This window comes from Dipodomys merriami, unplaced genomic scaffold, assembly GCF_024711535.1.
Source record: "Dipodomys merriami isolate MVZ:Mamm:240054 unplaced genomic scaffold, mDipMer1.0.p SCAF_3, whole genome shotgun sequence".
NCBI lineage: Eukaryota > Metazoa > Chordata > Mammalia > Rodentia > Heteromyidae > Dipodomys > Dipodomys merriami.
In genome coordinates, this window is record NW_027204492.1 from 28904128 (window position 1) to 28921948 (window position 17821).

A 17821-nucleotide genomic window follows, 5' to 3' on the forward strand; every position below is an offset into this window, starting at 1 on the left:
GGCTGAGATCTGAGGATTATGGTTCAAAGCCAGCAAAAAAAAGATGACAGTCTTGCAGAAGTCTGTCATCTCCAACAAAGTACCAAAAAATCTAAAAGTGGATGTAGAGTGTGAGCCTTAAGCAAAAGAAGCTCAGGAACAGTGCCTAGACCTTGAGTTCAAGTCCCAGGACCAGCACCAAAAAAAAAAAAAAAAAAAAAAAAAGAAAAAGAAAAAGAAAAAGAAAAAAGAAATAGGTATCTTACCAAACCTTTTCTACTAGTTGCAGGTCTCCACACTTATGATATAAAACTGTTTTAAAATTGTTATTATCATGAATGGTTTTTGAATCATACAGTCCTGGAATATTTTCCACTCACAGAAATAGAAACTAAAGACACTAAAGCTCTTTTCCCTTACATAACTAAAGAAAGCTAAGTAAAAAAAGTATTTAAAAAAAATGAAAGAGGCTGAGATCTGAGGATCATGGTTCAAAACTAGCCCAGGCAGGAAAGTCCATGAAACTTTTATCTCCAATCAACCACTCAGAAAAACCAGAAGTGGCACTGTGGCTCAGGTGGTAGAGCACCAGCCTTGAGCTGAAGAGTTCAAACACCACAACCAACCAAAAAAAACAAACAAAAAAAAAAGAAAAAAAGAAAGGTATCTTCTGATAGGCACTCTTTTAGCTCCCTTGTTCTTTTCATATATAGTCACACTTAAAAATGTAAAGCCATTTCGTTGTAATTTGAAAATACTAAAAGGGAAAACATTGGCTTTGAGCAGACAATCTTTAGGAACTTTTCTGTGAATGATCTGAAGAGAAATACAAGCTAGCAGGTGATTCTTATGAAAATTCCCACTTAGAATTCTAGTGAACAATCCCACTAGAGACAGGAGAAGGAATTGGAAAAATTGAAGACTAGGCTTCCAACTCTGAAGATGACTGATATGGTAGGGGGGAAAACTCCCTAAAATTCATCACCCTGGCTAGTCTGGAGCTATTCAGGTCAGGTTCCTTTTAATGCTAGACTATCCCTTTGAGAACTTAAGTCACTGCCCTGACAGGCTTGAAATAATTATTCTGAATTCAAAAATTGACTGTATATTTTCTGGTTGGAGATTGGGGGAAATAGTCTTTAGCAAGTTTTGTGGTATAATTTACACCCAACCCTAAACCCTTTCTAGATGCTTGAGAATGAATACATATGGACTCCCTGCTTTTGTGACTTTGATTGGAGGGTTTCTCTTGTCTAGGGGAGAGCCAGGGTGGGAAGACATATGGGATTCATGCCAATTCTATGTGGTGAAGGGAGAGGCCTGTACTGCATGTTGATTCTCTGCAAGGGAGTGGGAATAAAACACCAAAAACAACTACTATGCATGGAGTACTTACTATACATGATACCAGTTAATCACAGCACTATTACCACTATCCCCACTTTCATATTATAAACTATGGCTCAAAGACTTGACTCAAATTACATGACTAGTAAGGAAGAGAACCAGGATTGGAACCTAAGCACTGTGGCTCTAAAAAGAATGAGTTGTGGGGCTTGAATTTGGAGGCTGGGCAATATCCCTGAGCTTCTTTGTGCTCAAGGCTAGTGCTCTACCACTTGAGCCACAGTGCCACTTCCAGGTTTTTCTGTGATTAATTGGAGATAAGAGTCTCACAGTCTTTCCTGCCTGGGCTGACTTTGAAGTTCAATCCTCAGATCTCTGACTCCTGAGTATTACAAGCATGAGCCACCGGCACCCGGCCAGATTACTTCTTGAGCCAGTCCCAATTGTACACCAAGACTATGCCTTGCCAAAAGGCATCAACAGAGGGCTGAAAGCCAGCTCAAGCACCATCTGCTGTCAACTGTGGAGCAAGAGTCCATATCAGCTCAATTCAAACTGCTCAATTCAGTTTTTTTCCCCCAATTCATTCACCTCAGGGGAGCCTTCTATGCAATTTGAACTGAGACTTGGTTTGGGTAAATCCATCCTCGAGACACTCGCTATTTTCCTTTATTAGAATTCTTCTCAAGGACTAGGCTACCTTACCTACTTGCAATGACACCCCGTTTCTAACAGTCTGGCTACTCGCCTACACAGTCTGCCATGCAATGACGTAGAGTTTTAAGATTTCCTTAATCCTAATATAGACTCAGCCTCTTTAAAGGATTTCCCTGTGGTTTTACCCATAATGACTCTGAGTACTAATAACAAAATCAACATAGGATGCTATCAAGTCCAAAGACACCTTAAATCCTGCAGGAACAGCTATCCCCAAATTTCACTACAGCACTAGGTTAACCTTAGGCTTCATTTTTTGCCCACTCACTAGCAAGCCTTCAGGGAGCCAGAGCTATGCAATCCTCTGATTCCTCAACTATAAATGTCCTGAGGTGCCTAGACACCCTAAGTCATCACAACCCTGGAATGTTCTCTAGCTTTTGGATCCTAACTAATAGTTCATAGCTGATTTATGGGACACCTACCATGTGTGTCATAAGACACAGTCCCTGCTCTCAAAGAAGATTGAAGTCTGTGGAAGGCTCCCACTAAGTAAACAGGAAATGACAACCCAATGTGCTGAGCAACAGAACATGCAGTAAAAGGTGCTGTGGGATATAGAAGGGCAGGTCTCTGGACTTGAGAGGTCAGGGAAGGCATTCTACAGAGGAAGGACATCTGAGCTGAGCTGAGGACAAGGAAGAGGCAATGGGGGAAAGGCTAAGGCATGGGATTGCAAGGAGACAAAATGTTCCCACTATTCGGTGAGAACATTCTGCTTGAATTCCTCTCTTGACTGAGTGTCTAAAGAGCCAATTTGAGGAACCGAAAGAAGTTCTATGTGGGCTGGACAGTAGGCAGAGTGAGAGGAAGGGAATAAGATGGGGCTAGAGAGATTGACAAGGGTCAGGTCATAAGTAGGTTTGTTTGTCATGTTGAAAGAATGGATTTTATCACCGAAGGGTTTAAGGAAAAGAACAATAAACTGGGAGAATAACAGGTACAAAAAGTGGGCCAGGAAAAAAAAGAAAGAAAAAAAGTAGGTGAGCCAGGAGCCAGTGGCTCACGCACGTAATCCTATGCAGGAGGTTGAGATCCGAGGCTTGTAGTTTGAAGTTAGCCTACGCAGGAAAGGCCATGAGAATCTTATCTCCAGTAAATTACACACACACACACACACACACACACACACACACACACACACACACACACACAGCCAGAAGTAGAGCTGTGGCTCAAGTGGTAGAGTGCTAGCTAGCCTTGAGCAATAAAGAGCTCAGAGACAGCACCCAGGTTCTGAGTTGAAGCCCCAAGATTGGCCCCCAAAAAATAGATGAGTGAAAATACAAAACTTCAAATGAGAACTTTGTTTTTTACATGGAGAAAGGTAAAACTTCCTGAAAGAACACAATCTCAGTGCCATCTGGCTTCATTTACACTGCTCTTGACTTAACCAGGCAGACCCTCCTCCCCAGCCTCTGGGGAGGAGAGGGAACAAGAACCCCAGGTCACTTTGGAAGTGCTCATTCCAAAATTCATATGGTTGGAGGAGATAAATATGTTGAAGTTCATGTAAACCTTATACACTCTAAGCATTGATTGAAATATCAAACTGTACCCCAAACATACATAAATATATATTTTATGTTTTTCTGTATATCTGTTAAAAAAGTAATTAAGATGGAAAGAAACCTATGGGAGATTTTTGCACATTATTTTATGACATAGCCATAGTGTTTGTTTTGTTTTGTGCCTATAGTAGAGCTTGAACGTGGCTTTGAGCTCTTGCTCAGCATTTTCACTTAAGGCAGACACACTAACACTTGACACACTTTTTGCTTTTTGCTGGAAAAGTAGAGATAAGGATCTTATGGATTTGTCCCCAGATTTATAACCAGGCTAACTCCAAACCTCAATTCTCAGATGTTAGCCTCTTGAGTGGCTAAGATTGTAGGAGTGAGTCATGGTTGTCTGGTACCATAAAACAAATGTGTTTTTTTTGTTTTTGTTTTTTTTGGCCGAGGGTCTTGAACTCAGTCCTGGGTGCTGTCTCTGAGCTCTTCAGATCAAGGTAAGTACTCTGCCACTTGAGGCACAGTGCCATTCTGGTTTTCTGGTGGCTAATTAGAGATAAGAATCTCACAGACTTTCCTGATGGCTTTGAACTGCGATTCTCAGATCTCAGCATCCTGAGTAGCTAGGATCACAGGCATGAGGCACTGGAGCCAGGCTTCCATAATTTTTTTTAATAGATTGCAAATAATTTTTATCAGGTAAAATGGATACTCCACAATGATGGAAGGAGGGAGTGCTGAGGATAGAACCCAAAGCCTCACACTTGCTAGGCATGTATGCTCCCACTAAGCTGCCTGACACTCCATAAGGAAAGTTCAGGTTATCATGGACACAGCCTGATCAACCCACTCTCTCAGAGCTGTTTCAATAAATAGTGAAGGGGTCAAGACCTTGTGGAGGGCAGACTGCAGAGGCTAAATCTCTTCCACCCTACTACCATATTGACTCAATGTCTCCATTTCTGAATGATAAGGGAGTAGTGAGAGGGAGGATAATAGCTAGCAAAATACAGTACTGAGGGTGGAGAGTAGTTCTAATGTTGTCTAGCACAATAGGCTTGTAACGGTCTACAAAAATTACTTTCAAAACAATGAGAGGAGAAGAGTATGCAGATTTCAATATACAAATGGTAATATCCAGCTTGCTGTGGATGGCTCATGCCTGTAATCCTAGCTACTCAGAAGGCTGAGATCTGGAGAATCACAGTAGCCCAAACAAAAAAGTCTGTGAGACTCCATCTCCAATTAACCAGCCAAAAAGCTATACTGGAGGCAAGGCTCAAGTGGCAGAGTGTTAGCCATGAACAAGCAAGCAAGAGCATGAAGCCCTGAATTCGTACCATACCAGCAAAAAAGTATGAATATTGTATGTCAATTTAAAAAGTAGTCAATGAATATCTGAGGCTTTGAGGGTCTTTAGAAAAAAGCTGCTTTTTTTTTTTTCATGAGCCAGGCACTTTCAAATTGCTTTTTTTCTTTTTTAAAAGAATTTTTTATTGTGATTAAATGATTAGATACATTTCACAAATTTCACAGTATTGTGAGATAGTGATACTTAAAGTCACAAATATATTCTAATCTTCAGGAGGCAACTTGTCCTTATCATGGTCTATAAAGTTTGTGAATTCTATGAGCTTTGACAATACAACTATTTCTTCCACACAGGGTGATATGTACATCTTTTTCCTTTTGCTTATTGTCAGCTGTTCCCTCTTTCCCTCTCATTCCCTCCTTCTCATCATTGCCTTTGAGTTGCTTAGTTCATTTTCATCAATGTGCAGTGCAGCTGATGGGCCCCTCTGTTGTGTGTTTCCCCCTGTTTCTCTCTGTTTGTGTCCTCCTCCTAGCTTCCCGCAGATGTGTGCGTATATGTGTGTGTGTGTGTGTGTGTATGCACACATACATACACACACACACACACACACACATATACATATACACACACACCGTATATGTGGTCAACAACATGAGGTCAATTAGTAATGATATGACAAGATGAGTGGAGGCCCTTTGTTTTTCAAGTCCTGTATACTTTGTCGTATCTCCTTGCATTTTGGATTTAACATCCATAGTATCAGGGAGACCATGTGCCGTTTGTCTCTTTGCTCTTGGCTTACCTCGCTCAAAATGATTTTTTCTAGTTCCATTCATTTCCCTGGAAAAAAAGCTGCTTTTTTATGTTTGTTTGGTTTTTTTGGGGTCCAGTCGTGGGGCCTGAACTCTGGGGCCTGGGCGCTGTCCCTCAGCTCTTCAGCTCAAGGCTAGCACTCTACCACTTGAGCCATAGCACCACTTCTGGCTTTTTTCTTTTTGTTTTTTGTGGTGCTGAGGAATTGAAACCAGGGCCTCAGGCATGCAAGGCAAGTACTCTACCACTGAGCCACCTTCCCAGCCCCAAAGCTGCTTTTTTTAAAAAACAAATTCACATTCCACCAGTTATTCAATACCTTTGACATATATGACTGTATGTTAATATAGACAACTATGTGGGCCACTTCCTTCCCTTCTATATTTTAAGCTTTAGACCCAAGGGGATAGGTTTCTGCTGTCCATTCAGTACTTTACCCACACCATGTGCTAAATAAAAGCTCACTGAACTGAATTGAGTTTGCCTGGCCCTCTCTTCCATGTTTGATTGCTAATAATTCTAAAGAATGTATTCGGAAAGAATTCCAAGTGAAAAGGAATGATGAGAGATTACTTTAAAAATTTTAAGTTTATAGATGATATACCAAGAATGATCAAATATTAAAGTACCACATACCAAAGTATCAAAGTTATTTGGTGAGAAGCTAAACTACTTGCTAAGCCATATTATTTATTGTTTGTTTATTGGCCATACTGGGGTTTGAACTCAGACTTTTGGTGCTGATTAGGCAAGCACTGTATTGCATAAGTCATACCACTAGCTCTCAATTTTCTTTTTAAAACTAGACATCAGGATGGATATGCCAGTGGCTCATGACTATAATCTTAGCTACTCAGGAGGCTGAAATCTGAGGACTGTAGTTTGAGGCTAGCCTGGGCAGGAAAGCCTTATGAGACTCATCTCCACCAAAAAAAGAAAAAAAAAGCTAGAAGTGAAGCTGTGGGTCAAGTGGTAGAGGGCAAGCCTTAGGCATAAATGCTCAGGGGCAGCACTTAGGCCTTGAGTTCAAGCCCAAGGACAGGTACGAAAAACAACAACAAAAACAACAACAACTAGACATCACTAACTTATACGTTGCTAATAGGAATATAAGATGATCCAACTGCTCTAAAAAAGTTTGGTAGTTTTGTTGTTGTTGGTCTTTGTATGCATGTGTGTACTAGTACTGGAGCTTGAATTCATAGCCTCAAGAGTTCTTGCTTGGCTTTTTAATTCACAGCTGGCATTCTACCACACAAGCCACACCTTGAGTTCTTCCAATAATCCTAGCTACTCAAGAGGCTGAAATCCAAGTGTTCTGGTTTGAAGTTAGCCTGGGCAAGAAAGTCTGTGAGACTAATACACCACCAAAAAAGCCCAAAATGGAGCTGTAGCTCAAGTGGTAGAGTGCTAGTCTTGAGCAATAAAGCTCAGGGATAGGACCCAGGCCCCAAGTTCAAGACCAAGGACAGGCACAAAAGCAACAACAATAAAACAGCAACAACGAAAACCTAAATGTTCAAATTATGACATTATTTACTAATTGTACTTTGAGCACTTTTCCAGAGAAATGAATGGTCATGCTTACCTAAAAACACGTGAGATTATGTATGGCAGCTTTACTTCTAATAAAAGAAAAACTGGAGCCAGGCACTGTGTTCATGCCTGTAAACCTAGCTACTCAGGTGGCTGAGATATGAGGATCACAGCTCAAAGCCAGCCCAGGCAGGAAAGTCTGTGAGACTACAATAAACTACTCAAAAAAGCTGGAAGTAGTGCTGTGGCTCAAGTGGTAGAATGCTCTCCTTGAGCAAAATAAGGTCAGGGACAGTGCCCAGGCCCTAAGTTCAAGCCCCAGGACTGGCAAAACAAATCCAAGTCTTCCAGAGCAAGGTGGTCATACCTGTTATCCTAGCTACTGGAGGGTAGACAGGGATCAGGATTGTGGTTCAAGGCCAGCCTGGGGAAAAAAGTTAGCAAGATTCTATTTTGGTAGATAAGTCAGGTCTGGTGGCAAAAGTCCACTGCAAAGGAGACTATAGATAGGAGGATCATGGTCTGAGGGTATCCCTGGGCAAAAATTCAAGACCTTATCTGAAAAATAACTGAAGCAAAAAGGTTCCAGAAGGACGTGGATCAATCAAGTGGTAGTGTTCCTGTCTAAGCAAGCACAAGGCCCTGAATTCAATCCCCAGTACACCTAAAATGCCAGTTTTATGTGGCATATATGTAGGAGTTCATTCTAGTAATATTCATGAAATGAAAACAATACAGAGATGGAAAACAGACTAGTGGGTGCCAGAGGTTAGAGACTTGAGACTCAGGATTTCGGGAGGTAGATGTAGCAATAAGATCTTTGTAGTGTTGGAGCTATGTGAAGAAATTACATAGAACTTCACACACATATACACAAACACAACATACACAAGTATACATAAAACTGATAAAATGAGATTAAGGGTATAGAATACGAATCTTCTGGTTTTGTCAATGTTTCTAAGATATTATCTCTGGGAGAAGCTAGATTAAAAAGTACATGGGTTCTCCTATACATTTTTTGCAATTTCTTGTGTATCTGTACTTAAAAATAGAAAGTGGTCGTGTGTGTGTGTGTGTGTGTGTGTGTGTGTGTGTGTGTGTGTGTGTGTGTGTGTGTGTGTGTGTGTGTGTGTGTGTGTGTGTGTGTGTGTGTGTGTGTGTGTGTGTGTGTGTGTGTGTGTGTGTGTGTGTGTGTGTGTGTGTGTGTGTGTGTGTGTGTGTGTTGGTCCTGGAGCTTGAACTCAGGGCCAGAGCACTGTCCCTGAGCTTTTGTGTTCAAAGTTAGTATCTACCACTTGAGCCACAGCTCCCCTTCAGGCTTTTTTGCTGCTTAATTAGAGATAAGAGTCTCATAGACTTACCTGCCTAGTCTGGCTTGGAACCATGATCCTCTGATCTCAGCCTCCTAAGGTAGTTAGGATTATAGGTGTTAGCTACCAGTGCCCAGCCAGAAAGTGTTTTTTTAAATTAACTATCCAAAGAAGATATATTTTTCACTGAAGCAAATTGTCTATTTTTTTTGTCTTTTCAGAAAAGATGAGACTGGGGCTGGGAGTACAGTTCAGTTGTGGAATACTTGTTTGGCATGCAAAATGGATCCCATTTGCAAAAACGGATAAGCCATTTTTTTTTCTTTTGAACTAGGTTGAATTCAAAGGCCTAAGCAATCACTTACAATCAGAGCTTCATCAAATCGACTATGTATACATACTCACCAATAGTAAAGAGTATAGTTCGTGTCCGGACTTGTATTCCTTCCAGGAAGCCAGGAACATGTCATATAGCTCAGGTTGTGCCAAACACACCGGAGCTCAGTCACAGCAGAGTCAGGATCGCCTAAAATATTCAGTTCAGAGTTTAAGACTCTTCTTGTATTGTAATATAAACCAGCCACTATCTCTATGGCATAGAGAAGGGGAAAGTGTTTTGGACTGTTTTATCAGAAAGATAATATCTCACTTCATGTTACCTAAAAGTCACCCAGAATGGCAAAAACCCCAATCTTAATTTGTTCACAACTTTCTCACTTACTTTCTAATACACAAAATACCTTGCTATCTCTGAAGGACCCTAAGTCTTCTACTTCTAACTAAAGAGAAAGGTGAAAGGTCAAGTAGTATTTCAATAAGCGATTACACAATTCCTCAATGAATGCGAAAATACAAATAACTCTTACTTTTTAAGTTTTACCAGCCACATATTGGTGGCTCATGCCTGTAATCCTAGCTACTCAGGAGGCTGAGATATGAGGACCACAGTTTGAAGTCAGCCCAGGCAGGAAAGTCTGAGATTTTCATCTTCAATTAGACACCAAAACCAAATGGAAGTGGAGCTGTGGTACAAGTGGTAGAGTGCTAGCCCTGAGAAAAAAGAAAAAGCTTAGGGGACAGCACTCGGGACCCGAGTTCAAATTTCAGGACCAGCACACACACACAAAAGTTTTATCAAAGTATAATTTAGTTTCCTGTTTTTTTCATCAATATCAATGCACTTCATTTTCTTTAAAAAGGTAAACATTTTTCCTGAAGCAGTTCTGGTACAAGATAAGTAGAACCTAAGCTGCTTTTTTATTGTAAAAATAGTGTATAAAAGGGTTACAGTTACATGAGTAAGGTAATGAGTACATTTCCTATCGAGCGTTGTTACCTCCTCCTTTATCCCTACCATCCCTTACCTCCCCACCTCCCCAACTCTTCCCTCACCCCCAATTTGTAAAGTTTGTTTTCAACATAGTGTCTTGTACATCGCACTGTCACAATGGGTAAACCTGTATCCTTATTTTAGCATTTTGTTATTTCCCTTCCCTTCCCCAAATTAGAAAAATGTATATACAAGATACAGGGCACCGTCATCAAATACAGTGAAAACGGGGAAGCACATACAAAAGAAGCAAAAAAAAAAAATCATATAGTACATTTTAAAGATGTTAAAAACAATAGCAAGCAAGAAAAAAAACCAGTTGTGTCCCTATCTTGGGGTTCATTTCACTTAACATTATCTTATATGATCATATGTACATAGCATGGTCATATGTACATAGCTTTTGACCTTTTCTGCTTGTCCTAGACTTATATTAGTTATTGCAAATAAGGGAAACCATGGGACCTATGTTTCTTTGGGCTTGGCTTACTTCACTTAATATAATTTTTTCCAAGTCTTTCCATTTCCTAACAAACAGGGCAATGTCATTCTTTTTGATGGAGGCAGAACCTAAGCTTTTATAATTGCTTCTTGTATGTTGTGACTTCTGGAGCCTTCAAATCTTTCCCTTTTCGCAGTCAGAATTTCACAATGTTTTCCAGATTGGCCCTAAACTCCTGAGCTCACATGATCAGGATGTTTTAGTCTTCCAATTACCTGGAATTATAAGCATGTCCTACTATGCCATGCCTGAATTATTTCTGACTTAAATCACTGTCTTTATAAAGCTGTTTGAGTTGTCATGTCTATAACTTAAATGTCCTTTTTAAAATATAAAGCCTTACTCCTCATAATCCTTGAGGGGGTTCTGTATTGACCCATTATCAATCATTTAGGTCATAATGTAATTCCTTTTCAGATTTTTAAACTCCAAAGGAAATGTGAATAGAGTAGGAATGGCAAGCTGTTATAAATCACAATCCCATCCTCTTGCCTTGAATTTTATCATTTTAAAAATGGTACTTTATGGCTGGGAATGTGGCTTAGTTGGGGAATGCTTGCCTAGTATGCATGAAGCCCTGGGTTTGATTCCTCAGTATCACATAAACAGAAAAGGCCAGAAGTGGTGCTGTTGGCTCAAGTAGTAGAGTGCTAGATTTGAGCTTAGAGAGGCTCAGGGACAGAGCCCAGGCCCTGAGTTCATAAGTTCAAGCCCCAAGATGGGCAAAATTAATTAATCAGTTAATTAATTAATTAAAAATAATACTTTAGCCAGGCACTGGTTGCTTCCTCCTGTATTCCTAGTTGGTAGTAAAGCCCATCAGGCTCAAGTGGGAGAGTGTTAGCCTTGAGCACAAAAGCTTGGGGACAGGGAGGGGGGACCAAGATGGCGACGGGGCAGTAGGGAAACGCCACAGCTCTCTCCAACCAAAAAGAGAGTTCGAGTTCCAACGCTTAATCTCCCCAAGAGACCGACAACAACAAAAAGACGAACACTCAGAGAAAAACCAGAGGCGGAGAATAACAAAAAAGAAAGAGGAAAAGAATTTCAAAACAGAGAAAAGCGAAGACCCCTCCCCCAACCTTTACTGGCCGCGCGGCAGCGTGCCAAGCCGCCGGCCAGCCGGCCCGGCGGGGGCTGTGGGAGCCCCAGAGAAACAGCAGAGACACAGGGGGCCACTTTCAGAACATCAGCTTCGACAGAGGCAGAGACAGAAAAGAATCACACAGAGCCACCACCGCCCAACCCAGCCCGGATTGCAACAACAACTGACGACCTACACCACACAGAAACAACCAGCTCCAGGGTGAGTACCCCACAGGGGAAGTATATCCCTCAAGGGAGACCAGAGCTGGAGGGAATCCCCAGACCCTGACCTAGACTCCCTACCCCAGCACCCGGACCACAGGACCCACTAAAACTGGGAACTGTTTGAGAGCTCCACCAGCCCGTGGAGCACACTCAGCTGGCCAGGCTAGAGCAAGAGCACCCCTGGAAGGGAGCTTAAATGCCCAAGCCAGGAACAGCGCCCCTGGGTCAAGACTACCAACAGTAGAAGAAATTTGAACTGTGTCCCCCAGGCTGTATAACCTAGGGGGTATACACATCAGCACAGGCCTAACAAGCGCGCTCCAGGCTGGGGCCGGAACCAAGCCCGGGGATCCGGCGCCTGAACAACACAACCAACTCCTCCCAATTGAAGTAAAAAGCTGAGCATACGCCTCAACAGAGGGGAGAAAACCAGGAAACAACACTCCCCCGGGAAGCACGCCTGTGACAACAAAAGACCTGGAGGCCCAGGACAAGAGAAGCCCAAACCCCACCAAAACTCCACCCATATACCCTAGACTGGGAATTGGGCAACACAGGCTGCCAGCACCTGATAGTAAGCAGGAGCTCAGACTGTTAAGGCGGCTCAGCAATAGAGTGATAGTCTTGGATGTATGAGGCCCTGCATCTGATTCCTCAGCATCACAAAAGCAAAAAGGGTCAGAAGTGGTGCTGTGGCTCAAACGGTAGGGTGCCAGCCTTGAGCTGAAAAGCTGAGGGACAGCACCCAAACCTAGAGTTCAAGCCCACAACCAGCCCAAAACAAATAAACAAAAACACATCAGGAGCCCATAGCAGACTCCAGCATTTGGGAGAGTGCATCCAGAGCATCTGTTCTTCACAAGAGCACCCGTAGGAGCAAACACAAGCAGTCTAGGCTGCTCAACCCTTCCAAAGGCGGGAACTGTCAGCAATCTACAGCAGAGAGCTGAGAATCCTAAGTAAGTCAGAATAGCAGCTGGAAATAGGCTCCCAACAGAACCCAGATCAGGCACAGACTCTCTCTACCAATACAGAATCAGCAACCAAGCAAAGACAGACACACCAAAACAAAATTGAAGAGCAGTCTCCTGAACCTCCATGCGAAAATCACAGAGAAAAATCACAAGGTTTACTACCACCCAGGACAGCAAGCTCACCTCAAAAGCCAGCAGCCACACAGGGGAGAGCCCCAGTGGGAGCAAAGCAGGAATGGAAGACAAAGGCTACTTCCAAGGGTTGCTGGAGGCAATGACTCAAGAAATAAAGCGAGAAATTTATCAGAAATTGAAAGAGCACAAGGATGAACTATCCAAAGAGATACAGGGTATCAAACAAGAGATGCATGCAAAAATAGAAGCTGCACAAACCTCAATAAGAAGTGAGATAAACGCCAAATTAGAGGTAATGCATACCTCATTGAGAGGTGAGATCAGTACTCTGAGAACCAACATTGAATCCATAAAGGGATCCATTTCCTCCATGCAAACCACAATAGAAGCCACTGTCAACAGAGTGAATGAAATGGAAGGTCGAGTGTCAGATACAGAAGACAGAATACACCAACTGGACCAAAAAGTGACAGATATGGAAAAATTACTCAAATTAAACCAAAGGGATATTCAAGAGCAAGCAGATAATGCTAAAAAATTTAACCTTCGCATAATTGGAGTGGACGAAGGTGAGGAATTCCAGAGCAAGGGAATGCAACACCTATTTAACAAGATAATCAATGAAAATTTTCCCCACCTCAAAAACGACCATCTTAACTACATCACAAAAGCTTATCGAACACCCAACAAGCAAGACCCCAGGAGAAACACTTCTAGACACATTATAGTAAAAATGATAGATCTGAATAATAAGGAAACAATCCTGCATGCAGCAAAAATGAAGAAGGAGCTATACTACAATGGGAAAAAAATAAGAATTACTGCAGATCTCTCCACACAAACAATGAATGCAAGAAAAGCCTGGGAAAGCACCATACGAGCCCTGAGAGCCAATAACTGCCAACCCAGACTGATCTACCCGGCAAAGCTAGCATTCACATTTGATGGAGAACTGAAAACTTTTAATAGCAAAGAAAAACTAAATGAATTCATAAACATTAAGCCAGCATTACAAAGAATTCTAAGAGGGGGGACACAACCTGAAGAAAGCAGCCAGGAACTGGGGCCTGCCCCAAACAGGCATTACTCACAGTCTAACTGAGCAAGCACAGGAGGAAAGGAAAAAAGAAAAACTTAGGAAAACGGAATGGCAGGGACAACAATGCATCTCTCTATACTTTCTCTTAATATAAATGGGCTGAATTCGCCAATTAAAAGAAAACGAACTGAGGACTGGATAAGAAAACAAGACCCATCCATCTGTTGCCTTCAGGAGACCCACCTCTCAGCCAAACATACAAACAAACTCAGAGTGAAGGGGTGGAAAAGGATCTACCAATCAAACGCCCCCAGTAAGAAAGCAGGTGTAGCTATCCTGATATCTGACAAAATAAACTTTTCATTAAAATCAGTACAGAAAGACAAGGACGGACACTACATATTAATAAAGGGAACAATCCAAGAGGAGGATATAACCATCATCAACTTATATGCCCCAAATATTGGTGCACCCAGATATGTCAAACAAATGCTCTCAAACTTACAGAATAAAATAGATCCCAATACGATAATACTAGGAGACTTTAACACACCACTCTCACCAAAGGACAGGTCTACCAACCAGAGGATTGGCAAAGAAGCTACCGAATTAAGAGAGGCCATACTGCAAGCGGAATTAACTGACATCTACCGAGTATTTCACCCTAAAACAACACAGTACACATTCTTCTCAGCAGCTCATGGAACTTTCTCCAAAATAGACCATATCATAGTTCATGCAAGGAACTTAAGCAAATACAAAGGGATCGACATAATCCCCTGTATCCTATCTGACCACAGTGGAATCAAGCTAGCTCTCAATAACAAAGCATACCGCAGAAATTTCTCCAATACATGGAAATTGAACAGCACACTCCTTAACAATGCCTGGATAACAGAAGAGATCAGAGAAGAAATAAAGCATTTCCTACAACTCAATGAAAATGAAAACACCTCACAAAGAAACTTGTGGGACACAGCAAAAGCAGTCCTGAGGGGCAAATTTATTGCCCTCAGTGCCCACATCAAGAGAATGGAGACAGACCAAGTAAATAATCTCATGTTGCAATTAAAACAGCTAGAAAAACAGGAAAAAATGGAACCTAAAGCTACTAGAAGAAGCCAGATAACCAAATTAAAAGCAGAGATTAACCAATTAGAAAATCAGAAAACCATAACCAAAATAAACCAAACAAAAAGCTGGTTCTTTGAAAAAATAAACAAAATTGATGGCCCATTGGCTAGATTAATTAAAAAAAGAAGAGAGGAAACCCATATTAATAGGATTAGGGATGCCACGGGAAACATCACCACACGTACCCAAGATATCCAAACAATTCTAACAGACTACTTTCAAAAGCTATACTCTCTAAAGGAAGAAAATCGGGCAGAAATGGATGCATTTTTAGAGAAATACAAGTTGCCCAAACTGAGCAAAGAAGAAGTTAACCAATTAAATAAGCCAATATCCTATAATGAGATACAGGAAGCTATCAAAAGTCTTCCAACAAAAAAAAGCCCAGGACCAGATGGATTCACAGCAGAATTCTATAAGACCTTTAAACAAGAACTAATACCCATACTCCTCAAGCTCTTCAGAGAAACAGAGAAGGAAGGAGCTATCCCAAACTCATTCTACGAAGCCAATATCACACTCATCCCCAAACCAGGCAAAGACCCAACCAAAAAGGAGAATTACAGGCCAATCTCCTTGATGAACACAGATGCAAAGATCCTTAACAAGATTCTAGCTAACAGAATCCAGAAACACATAAAAAAAATAATTCACTATGACCAGGTAGGCTTCATCCCAGAGACACAGGGATGGTTTAACATACGTAAGTCAATAAATGTAATCCAACATATCAACAGAGCCAAGGTCAAGAATCACATGATTATCGCTACAGATGCAGAAAAGGCCTTTGACAAAATTCAACATTCATTCATGCTAAAAGCTCTGGAGAAAATAGGAATAGAAGGAACATTTCTAAAAACAATAAAAGCCATTTATGACAGACCAATAGCCAATATTATACTTAATGGGGAAAAGCTACAACCAATTCTCCTAAAATCAGGAACAAGGCAAGGATGCCCACTGTCTCCACTCCTCTTCAATATAGTCCTAGAACCCTTAGCCAGGGCAATAAGGCAAGAAAAAGACATTAAAGGGATCCGCATAGGAAAAGAAGAAGTTAAACTATCCCTTTTTGCAGACGACATGATACTATACCTCCACGATCCCAAAAACTCCATCCCCAAACTCTTAGAAATCATAAATCACTTTGGCAAAATAGCAGGATACAAAATAAACCCACAAAAATCAGTTGCCTTCCTATACACTGATAATGTACAGGAAGAGAGGGAAATAAAGGGAGCAACCCCATTCACAATAACCTCCCGAAAAATAAAATATTTAGGAATTAACCTAACCAAAGATGTAAAAGAACTATTTAATGAGAACTATAAAAAGTTAAAGAAAGAAATTGCAGAAGACACTAGGAAATGGAAAGACCTCCCATGCTCCTGGATAGGCCGACTTAATATAGTAAAGATGGTAATACTTCCAAAACTAATATACAAATTCAACGCAATTCCTATTAAAATCCCAATGACGTACATCACTGAAATACAGAAAACAGTCCAAAAATTCATATGGAACAACAAAAGACCTAGAATAGCCAAAACAATTCTAGGGGATAAAGACAATATGGGAGGGCTATCCATGCCGAACTTCAAACTCTACTACAGAGCTATAATAACAAAGACAGCGTGGTACTGGCACAAAAACAGACCCGAAGACCAATGGAACAGAATAGAAGATCCAGAAATAAATCCACAGGCCTACAGCCAGCTGATATTCGACAAAGGAGCCAAAGACATACAATGGAAGAAACACAGCCTCTTCAACCGCTGGTGCTGGGAAAACTGGGCAGCCACATGCAGAAAACTAAAAGTGGACCCCAGCCTATCACCATGCACCAACATCAACTCAAAATGGATTAAAGACCTTAACATTAAACCTGAATCTCTGAAACTACTGCAGGACAGAGTAGGAGAGACACTTGAACTAATAGGCACAGGAAGGAACTTCCTGAACAGAGTCCCAGGGTCACAACAAATTGGAGAGAGACTCGACAAATGGGACTACCTTAAAATAAAAAGCTTCTGCACAGATAAAGCTATCGCAACCAAGCTAGAAAGACAACCAACTAATTGGGAAAAAATATTTACCAGCAATATATCAGACAAGGGGTTAACATCCTGTATATACAGGGAACTCAAGAAACTAATCCCTCCCAAACCCAACACACCAATTACTAAATGGGCAAGGGAACTAAAGAGGGACTTCTCAAATGAAGAAATAAAAATGGCAAAGAAACACATGAGGAAATGTTCATCATCCCTGGTGGTGAAGGAAATGCAAATAAAGACAACCCTGAGATACCACCTTACCCCAGTCAGAATGTCCCACATCCACAAATCAGCCAACGACAAATGCTGGAGGGGATGTGGAGAACGAGGAACGCTATTACACTGCTGGTGGGAATGTACACTCATACAACCACTTTGGAAAGCAGTCTGGAGGGTCCTTAGAAAGCTAAAGATTGACCTCCCTTACGACCCAGTCATACCACTTCTAGGCATCTACCCTGAACAACAGGAACCAATATACAAGGACACGTGCACCTCCATGTTTATTGCAGCACTGTTCGCAATAGCTAGGATATGGAAACAACCTAGATGCCCCACCACAGATGAATGGATCCAAAAATTGTGGTATCTATACACAATGGAATATTATGCAGCCATTAGAAATGACAAAATAATGGCATTTGCAGGGAAATGGATGGAGCTAGAAGGAATCATGTTGAGCGAGGTAAGCCAAGAACGAAGAGACAAACAGTACATGGTCTCCCTGATAAGTGGATGATGAATCCAAAATGTTAGGTGATATGACAAAACTAACAGGACTTAAGAAACAAAGAACTCCCACTCA

General features: G+C 41.4%; 1 protein-coding gene across 3 annotated transcripts in view; it reads right to left on the bottom strand.

Annotated features, from left to right (window-relative positions):
* The window catches only part of Il13ra1 (interleukin 13 receptor subunit alpha 1), a 77284-nt gene that overhangs the window by 27010 nt on the left and 32453 nt on the right, over positions 1–17821 (bottom strand). For all 3 annotated transcript variants that reach the window (XM_070039847.1, XM_070039846.1, XM_070039845.1), the window contains exon 4: positions 8940–9060. In XM_070039847.1, coding sequence (XP_069895948.1) covers positions 8940–9060 — 121 coding nt within the window. The remainder of the gene's footprint in view (positions 1–8939; positions 9061–17821) is intronic.